General features: G+C 48.1%; 3 protein-coding genes across 3 annotated transcripts in view; 1 reads left to right on the plus strand and 2 right to left on the minus strand.

Moving 5' to 3' along the window:
- The window catches only part of LOC132472870 (LIM domain-binding protein 3-like), a 9,380-nt gene extending 9,311 nt beyond the window's left edge, over positions 1 to 69 (minus strand). The window contains 1 exon segment of the mRNA XM_060072686.1: positions 1 to 69. This exon segment is cut by the window's left edge and continues 285 nt beyond it. The gene's annotated coding sequence lies outside the window, so the exon portion shown is untranslated.
- A 2,301-nt stretch (positions 70 to 2,370) lies between these two features.
- On the minus strand, positions 2,371 to 8,373 carry LOC132472873 (melanopsin-A-like). The gene is made up of 9 exons (XM_060072692.1): positions 8,236 to 8,373; positions 7,776 to 7,909; positions 7,365 to 7,568; positions 6,730 to 6,901; positions 6,276 to 6,443; positions 5,770 to 5,877; positions 4,883 to 5,072; positions 4,353 to 4,484; positions 2,371 to 3,851 (listed from the first exon to the last, which is right to left on the minus strand). Exons 2-9 carry the CDS (start codon positions 7,879 to 7,881, stop codon positions 3,639 to 3,641), a joined length of 1,293 nt encoding a protein of 430 aa, XP_059928675.1. The 5' UTR covers positions 7,882 to 7,909; positions 8,236 to 8,373; the 3' UTR covers positions 2,371 to 3,638.
- Positions 7,880 to 9,771, plus strand: part of LOC132473637 (prolyl-tRNA synthetase associated domain-containing protein 1-like) — a 3,884-nt gene continuing 1,992 nt past the window's right edge. Inside the window, exon 1 of the mRNA XM_060073842.1 lies at positions 7,880 to 7,891. Coding sequence (XP_059929825.1) covers positions 7,880 to 7,891 — 12 coding nt within the window. The remainder of the gene's footprint in view (positions 7,892 to 9,771) is intronic.

The raw sequence follows: 9,771 nt of genomic DNA on the forward strand, positions 1-9,771 counted from the left end.
GAGCAGAGAGAGGAGCAGAGAGGAGGTGCAGAAAGAGGAGGAGCAGAGAGAGGAGCAGAGAGGAGGTGCAGAAAGAGGAGGAGCAGAGAGAGAGGAGCAGAAAGAGGAGGAGCAGAGAGAGGAGCAGCGAGAGAGGAGCAGAGAGAGGAGCAGAGAGGAGGTCTGTGTGTCGCGGGGGGTCTGGAGAGACAGGCTAAGAATAGCAGTGTTCTCCTGACACACAGCAAGCCGGCCAGAGGCATGCTGGGAGGTGGGGGAGGGGAGGGCCTTATTTGGCGTGAAAGGAGAGCCCGGTATGCCCAACGCCTGAATCACCCGGACCAGATTAGAACGCGGCCCCGCCCCCGGCCACGGCCACGCCCCTGGACACGCCCCCGGCCGGCCCGGCGGCGTGGTGCTGGACGGGAGGAGGACCCGTCAGGAAACGTCTCGTTATCCGAGGAACTCCGAGCGGGGAACCCACAACCGCTCGGCCCGGAACCCAAAGGTCACCTGGCGGCCATGCTGCCCGCGGTGTGTGTGTCTGTGCCTGTGAGTGTGTGGGGGTGTGTGTGTCTGTGTCTGTGAATGTGGTGTCTGTGAGTGTGTGTCTATAAGTGTGTGTCTGTGAGTGTGTGGGGGTGTGTGTGTGTGTGTGTGTGTGCGTCTGTGACAGTGTTTTGGTGTGTGTGTGTCTGTGAGTGTGTTTCTGTGAGTGTGTGTCTCTGAGTATGGCAACTTGTGTTTCAGATCCCAGCTGTCCAGTGGACTACTGCTAGAGTTATTGTGATTATTGTGTGTGTGCGTGCGTGCATGCGTGTGTTTTCATCCGTCCTGTAAATATAAAGGTCAACAGTATAAATATCGCCATGATTGCCATTCGCCAACATGATACAAATATATACATGTATACGTAATATATTTAACAATATACAGCACAATACAACAATATTTAACAATATCTAACGATATTATTATATATTATAGTATAGGGTTAGTAGTAAAACAATATACAGCGATATATAAAAACATCAACAGCAGATATTACCAGTGTATCCATGCTAAATAAACTGTGAACATGTACTGGGAAATGACCAGTACATCCAACTGGGTGTACCACTGAGCGTACCAATGTATTTAGCATAAATTAACAGCACTGAACATACATTACCAGTATACTGATCATACATTACCAGTTTATTTAACATACATTACCCGTATTGAACACATTACCAGTATATTGAACATATATTACCAGTATAATGAACAAATATTACCAATAGGCCATATTAAACATACATTACCAGTATATTGAACACATATTACCAGTATATTAAACATACTGTACATTACCAGGATACTGAACATATATTGTCAGTATATTGAACATATATATATCCAGTATATTTAACATATATTTCCATTATATTTAACTCATCTACCTGCGCTTACGGCAAGGTGCTTTCCTCTCTAGCAAATCACAGTCGCGCTATGCTGGCCTGGTACCGCCCCCAACATCCGGAATGCCCGGTCAACGGACCAATAGGCGCGCAGTACCCTGCGCGATCTCACCTTCCTCACGCTCTCTCGTTCTCACGCGTGTTATGGTTCCGTCCCCGTCACGTGACCCGGGGGAGAGGGACCGGAGACCGGGAGGGGAGGGACTGGAGACCCGGGGGAGAGAGACCGGAGACCGGGAGTAGAGGGACCGGAGACCCGGGAGAGAGGGACCGGAGACTGGGTTGAGGGACCGGAGACCGGGTGGAGAGGCACCGAAGACCAGGAGGAGAGGGACCGGAGACCCGGGGAAGGGGGGGGGGACCTGGAGAAGGTTGGTTTTAACGGGACTTAGCCTACCTGCGATATAGAGGCCGTGCTCCCGGTGTGTTCCCGGTGTTCTCCCGGTGTTTTCCCCGGTGTGCTCCTTGGGTGCTCCCGGTGTGTCCCCGGTGTGTTGTCCCGGTTCCACTGGCGTCGCGACGGGCCCCGGGGTCGACGTCGCCCGTGAGGGGGTTACCGGGGGCTGATGAGCCGGGCATTATTTAAAGAGGTATTCACCCTCTAACACGCACGCGCGTGAATGTCCGGTGGATTTGATTCATCATGTAAGGGATAATGTAAAGAACGCCGGTCATTATCGGGAAAATAAGCTCCGACAGGAAGGAAGACACCTCCTAACAACTTGATAACACAGAGAGGAACCACACGGGGCAGTTGGTAACCGGTAACCACAGAACCGCCTTTATTGGCAAACTGAACTCAGAAACACAACATATAACATATAGGCTATATATATAACACATATATATATATATATATATATATATATATATATAACGTATAACATATAAAACACATGAAACATATATATAGTGATGAGTGACTCCTCTGTCTTAGTCTGTCTTACATAGTTTTGATAGGGCAATATGTAAAGCGTCTTAGAGTACCATATTAAGCACTATATAAATTTCATTTATTATTATTATTAATATTATTATTATTTTTAAAAATATATATAACACATATAACATATAACACTTTTCACACATATATATATAAAACATATATAACACAACATAAATAACAAATATAACAGATACATATTATAACACATGTAACAAATATAACACATAACATAGATATATAACACATAACATATAACACATATAACATAAATAACACATATAACACATAACATGTATATATATAACACATAGAAAATATATATATACAAAACATATATAACACATTAACCAATCAACCTAACACCTCAGTGGTGGTCAAACAACTCCCCCCCCCCCCCCCCCCCCAGAGCACAAACACGACCTGGTCGCCACAGTAATAATCATCAACAACACTCAATATATTTTTCAATACATTTTCTATGGTATAGATGTCTCACCATATGCAATAAAGTAACAATCAATTTCTAACTAACACAATATATTATAAATATGCACAGGCGATAAAACACAGAGCAGGAATATTTTGGGAAAGACTTTTAAAGTGTTAAACACTGCACATCATAACCACGTTACTGTGATTTATTGCTAACATATTACTCTAGTTTATTACCAAGTTACTCTCGTTTATTGTAACCATGTTTCTGTATTTTATTACTACCATGTTACTGTAGTTTGTTATTACCATGTTACTGTCGTTTATTATTAACATATTACTGTAGCGTATTATTACCATGTTACTGTAGTTTATTATTAACTGTTATTGTAGTTTATTATTAACATGTTACTGTAGTTTAACATTCCACTGTAGTTTATTAAACACTATGCATACATCAGATTACTGTTTCACACTTATCTATGTTTTGGTATCTGTAAAACCTAAATAAATAAATAATTATTACCATGTTACTGTAGTTTATTATTAACATGTTACTGTAGTTTATTACCACGTTACTGTTGTTTATTAACATGTTATTGTAGTTTATTATTACCAAGTTACTGTCGTTTTTAATCAACATTTTACTGTCGTTTATTACCAAGTTAACGTAGTTGATTATTAACCCGTTACTGTAGTTTATTATTACCACATTACTGTAGTTGTATGTATATTTTATATATAATATATATATTATATATTAATAGGTGGTAAACGTTAGGATGACCTACCTAAATATTTCGTTAGTGGTTCTCCACCAATCAAATTAAGGGGGAGGAGCAGTCATTTGAGACGTGAGGGGTGTCTGTTGAAACAGATCCCGCCCCTGCATTGCTATTTGCTACCCGGGGGCGAGAAGAGCGAGAACTAGTTCGACTAATGGGGAGGAAGGGGCTGGGTTCTTTGGTGACGACGATGCTGGGAATCCGAACGATGGCCGCTCTGGTCATTTGACCATCAGCCGGGTCCCCGCTCTGTCAGAACAAAGAACAGGAGAACCTTAAAGAACAGGAGAACCTTAAAGAACAGGAGAACCTTAAAGAACAGGAGAACCTTAAAGAACAAGAGAACCTTAAAGAACTGGAGAACCTTAAAGAACACGAGAACCTTAAAGAACAAGAGAACCTTAAAGAACAGGAGAACCTTAAAGAACAGGAGAACCTTAAAGAACACGAGCACCTTAAAGAACCCGAAAACCTTAAAGAACACAAGAACCTTAAAGAACACGAGAACCTTAAAGAACCCGAGAACCTTAAAGAACAGGAGAACCTTAAAGAACACAAGCACCTTGAAGAACAGGCGAACCTTGAAGGACAGGCGAACCTTGAAGGACAGGCGAACCTTGAAGAACAGGCGAACCTTGAAGAACACGAGCAACTAGCAAAACCATCCGAACCACCAGAACCATCAGAACCATCCGAACCATCCGAACCATCAGAACCAGTAGAACCAGTATTCCCAGCAGCGGGTCTCACCTCGGCCTCCCTCTCCCTCCTGACGGACGCTCTGTGTTCTGGGAGCTCCGTGTCTCTGAGGTCACATGACACCTGGCGGCTGGCGGGTCGCGACCCCATGCTGGAGCCGTCCGCCTCGGTGTCCGTCCAGCCCTGAGACACACACACACACACACACACACACACACACACACACACACACACACACACACACACACACACACACACACACACACACACACACACACACACACACACACACACACACACACACACGCAGGGGCACGCACAGGCACAAACTTGATTTGAGCAGTGGGTGAGGGTTGAGCCGTCCTCTGCTGGTGTTGAGTGGTGATGGGGAGGGGGTGATGAAGGGGGGAGGGGTGGTGCTGACCTCCACCAGATCAACTGACCGTTAGGCGGAAGGTGGAGCTCCTCCTACAAACCTCAGACCCCTGACCCCCCTGCCCCTCTGACCCGTGACCCCCCCGACCCCGGCGTGCGGTGGGCGTGGCGCTCCTCCCAGAACAGCCCTCTCGGTCCTGACGTACCGATTCGCTGTCGGAGGCGGAGGAGAGGCGGGACTTCCTGGCGCTGTGATGCCGGGCGCTGCCGCCGGACGTCTGGCTGCTGAGGGTGGAGCGGCGGGTGGAGGAGAAGCTGCTGCCCGCCGAGCGCAGGTCAGCAGGAGGAACACACAGCAGGCGGCCCAGACACGGGATGTAGCGCGCTAACGCTAGCCTGGAGGGGGAGGGGGGGGGAGAGAGGGAGGAGGAGGAGAGAGGGGGGAGGAGGAGAGAGGGGGGAGGAGGAGAGAGGGGGGAGGAGGAGGTGAGAGGGGTAGGAGAGGTGAGGAGGAGCAGGAGAGAGGGGGGAGGAGGAGGTGAGAGGGGTAGGAGAGGTGAGGAGGAGCAGGAGAGAGGGGGGAGGAGGAGGTGAGAGGGGTAGGAGAGGTGAGGAGGAGCAGGAGAGAGGGGGGAGGAGGAGAGAGGGGAGGAGGAGGAGAGAGGGGGGAGGAGGAGGTGAGAGGGGTAGGAGAGGTGAGGAGGAGCAGGAGAGGGAGAGAAACACAGAATAAAAACACATGAATTAAAAGACAGCATGAAAGAATAAAGAATGTTCAAATTGCTTCTGTGTTGTGTTGTGGTTCAGCAGAGAGCGAAGGAGAACCCTTTGAACGTTGATCTAAAAGTCGGGTCGCAGTCTGCCTCACATCTTCAGGAGGTTTATTACAGCGATGCGTTGCATAGCAGCTGGGGTGTGTGCGTGTGTAATAGTGTGTGTGCATGGGCGCGTGTGTGAGTGTGTGTTTGTAACTGTATTTGGGGTGTGTGTGCATGTGCGTTTGTGTGTGAGTGTGTGTGTACCTGTACTTGGGGTGTGTGTGTGTGTGTGTGTGTGTCTGTGTGTGTGTGTGTGTGTGTGTGCGTGTGTGTACCTGTACTTGGGGTGTGTGATGGCGTAGATGATGGGATTGTGGATGGCAGAGGCCTTGGCGATCACAGCAGGAACGGAATTCATATACGGAGTCACCATGTCAGCATAGCTAGAGGGAGAAAGACATAGAGTTACCATGAGAGAGAGAGAGAGAGAGCGAGAGTGAGACAGAGAGAGAGACATAGAGTTACCATGAGAGAGAGATAGAGAGAGAGAGAGAGAGAGAGAGATAGAGAGAGAGAGAGAGAGAGAGAGAGAGAGAGAGAGAGAGAGAGAGAGAGAGAGAGAGAGAGAGAGAGCGAGAGTGAGACAGAGAGAGAGACATAGAGTTACCATGTCAGCATAGCGAGAGAGAGAGGGAGACGGACATAGAGTTACCATGAGAAAGAGTTCCTGCGTGTGCGTGCTTGTGTGCATGCATGCTAGCTTGCGTGCGTGTGTGCGTGCATGCGTGGGTGCGTGGGTTTGTGCGTGCGTGCGTGCGTGCGTGTGTCGGTGCGTGTGTACCCAGCGAAGGAGGTGAGGGCGACCCCGGAGTACGGCGCCCAGGACAGGACGTAGAGCAGGATGAGGATCAGGGCGATCTTCGCCGTCTTCCACTCGGTCTGCAGCCGCTGGCCACCGCCCCCCCGGGACCCCCGGCTGGAGCAGCTGCCGTTCACCCGGCCCACCGCCCTAAACATGAAAACACTACTCTTTATACACCGTATACATCATTCATACATCATGTGTCAATCATGTATTAATCATTCTCATACATCATCTTATATACAACATAAACATTCTATACAGTCTGACTAGAGGGTCAGAGGGTCAGAGGGCAGAGGGTCAGGGGTCAGAGGGTCAGAGGGTCAGGGGTCAGAGGGTAAGGGGGTCAGAGGGTAAGGGGGTCAGAGGGTCAGGGGGGAGAGAGGGTCAGGGGTCATAGGTCAGAGGTTAGGGTCAGAGGTAGGCCCCTGACCTGTTGGTGGAGCGAATCGCGCGGAAGATGAAGTAGTAGCAGTAGATGATGATGAAGAGGGGGATGAAGAAGACGAAGATGAAGAGCAGCATGGTGTAGGCGCGCACCCCCGGGCTGAAGGTCATGTAGTCCCAGGAACAGGAAGTCATCAGACCCTCAGGGACGTAGGCACCTGGAGACAGGAAGTTAGACAGACAGGAAGTCAGGCAGACACACAGGGAGACAGGCAGGGAAACAGACAGACAGACAGACAGACAGTCAGACAGACAGACAGACAGACAGGCAGACAGACGGACAGACAGACAGAGAGACAGGCAGACAGACAGGCAGACAGACGGACAGACAGACAGAGAGACAGGCAGACAGACAGGCAGACAGGCATACAGAGAGGGAGACAGGCAGACAGCCTCATGAACCAAATCCATCCCAAGACTTTAGTTAAAGACTAACCTTTCTCCTGAACCTTACACACACACACACACACACACACACACACACACACACACACACACACACACACACACACACACACACACACACACACACACACACACACACACACACACACACACACACACACACACACACACACATACACATACACATCACGCACACACACACACACACACACTCACTCCATCCGAAGAAGGGGGGGAGGCTCCAGGCCAAGGAGTAAAGCCACGCCCCGATCAGGACCAGCCCGGCGCGTCGCCGTGACAACAGGCCGATGGAGGCCAGCGGCCGCGTGATGACGAAGAAGCGGTCGGCGGCGACGAGGGTCAGAGTCAGCATGGAACAGATCCCGAAGAGAGCGCCGCAGAACGCATACACCTCACAGGCTGCACACACACACACACACACCCCCACACACACACACATAGACCTGTTACAGCTCTATCATAGACATGTAGCCTGTGTGTGTGTGTGTGTGTGTGTGTGTGTGTGTGTGTGTGTGTGTGTGTGTGTGTGTGTGTGTGTGTGTGTGTGTGTGTGTGTGTGTGTGCGTGCGTGCGTGTGTGTGTGTGAGCGTGTGTGTGAGCGTGTACCTTTCTCCCCAAAGATCCACCTGCGGTGCATGGAGTTGATGAAGAAGGTGGGCGTCTGGGTGACACACATCAGCAGGTCGGCCAGCGCCATGTTGAGGATGAACATGTTGGCCGGGGTCCGCAGGGAGCGGCTCCTACACACACACACACACACACACATATACACACGCACACGTACAAGCAGACAGACACACACACATATACACACACACACACACACACTTACAAACACATGTACGCACGCACGCACACACACACACACAGACACACTCACACACACACACACACACACACACACACACACACACACACACACACACACACACACACACACACACACACACACACACACACACACACACACACACATATATATATACACATACATACTACTACTAATACATACTTCCTACTGATATATAGATATGTGTGTGTGTTTTGTGAAGGTGTGATTGGTTACTTGGAGAAGGCGTAGATCACGAGGGAGTTTCCAATCACGCCCGTGATTCCGATCAGCAGGACGACCGTTCCCAGGGTGTAGTGGGCGTGTTCTGGGACGTCCACCGCGGGGGAGAGGGACGGGGCCTCCGTCAGAACCTGCAGCACAGCCCCAATACTACTACGGACACTAGTACTACTACCTACTGACACTAGTACTACTACTACGGACACTAGTACTACTACCTACGGACACTAGTACTACTACTACGGACACTAGTACTACTACTACGGACACTAGTACTACTACTACGGACACTAGTACTACTACTACTGACACTAGTACTACTACTACGGACACTAGTACTACTACTACGGACACTAGTACTGCTACCTACTGACACTAGTACTACTACTACGGACACTAGTACTACTACTACGGACACTAGTACTACTACTACGGACACTAGTACTACTACCTACTGACACTAGTACTACTACTACGGACACTAGTACTACTACCTACGGACACTAGTACTACTACCTACGGACACTAGTACTACTACCTACGGACACTAGTACTACTACTACGGACACTAGTACTACTACTACTGACACTAGTACTACTACTACGGACACTAGTACTACTACCTACTGACACTAGTACTACTACTACGGACACTAGTACTACTACCTACGGACACTAGTACTACTACCTACGGACACTAGTACTACTACTACGGACACTAGTACTACTACTACTGACACTAGTACTGCTACCTACTGACACTAGTACTACTACCTACGGACACTAGTACTACTACCTACGGACACTAGTACTACTACTACGGACACTAGTACTACTACTACGGACACTAGTACTATTACCTACGGACACTAGTACTACTACTACGGACACTAGTACTATTACTACGGACACTAGTACTACTACCTACGGACACTAGTACTACTACCTACGGACACTAGTACTACTACTACGGACACTAGTACTACTACTACGGACACTAGTACTACTACTACGGACACTAGTACTACTAGTACGGACACTAGTACTGCTACCTACTGACACTAGTACTACTACCTACTGACACTAGTACTACTACCTACTGACACTAGTACTACTACCTACTGACACTAGTACTACTACTACGGACACTAGTACTACTACCTACTGACACTAGTACTACTACTACGGACACTAGTACTACTACCTACTGACAATAGCACAACTACCTACTGACACTAGTACTGCTACCTACTGACACTAGTACTACTACCTACTGACACTAGTACTACTACATACTGATACTAGTAGTACTTTACTACTGATACTAGTAGTACTACCTACTGATACTAGTTCTACTACCTACTGATACAAGTACTACTACCTACTGATACTAGTACTACTTCCTACTGATACTAGTACTACTACCTACTGATACTAGTACTACTACATACTAGTACTACTACATACTGACAATAGTACTAATACTACTGATACTAGTACCTCTAAATACTGATACGTATTGAAAAAATG

This window comes from Gadus macrocephalus, chromosome 15, assembly GCF_031168955.1.
Source record: "Gadus macrocephalus chromosome 15, ASM3116895v1".
NCBI lineage: Eukaryota > Metazoa > Chordata > Actinopteri > Gadiformes > Gadidae > Gadus > Gadus macrocephalus.

Excerpts from the sequence above, each read along its gene's own strand:
- LOC132472873 (XM_060072692.1), bottom strand. The coding sequence starts at position 7,881 with ATGTTCATCCTCAACATGGCGCTGGCCGACCTGCTGATGTGTGTCACC. Across the intron at positions 7,569-7,775 it reads GTGGATCTTTGGGGAGAAAG|CCTGTGAGGTGTATGCGTTC; the intron begins GTACACGCTCAC and ends GTGTGTGTGCAG. Across the intron at positions 3,852-4,352 it reads GGAGGGAGAGGGAGGCCGAG|AGCGGGGACCCGGCTGATGG; the intron begins GTGAGACCCGCT and ends TTGTTCTGACAG.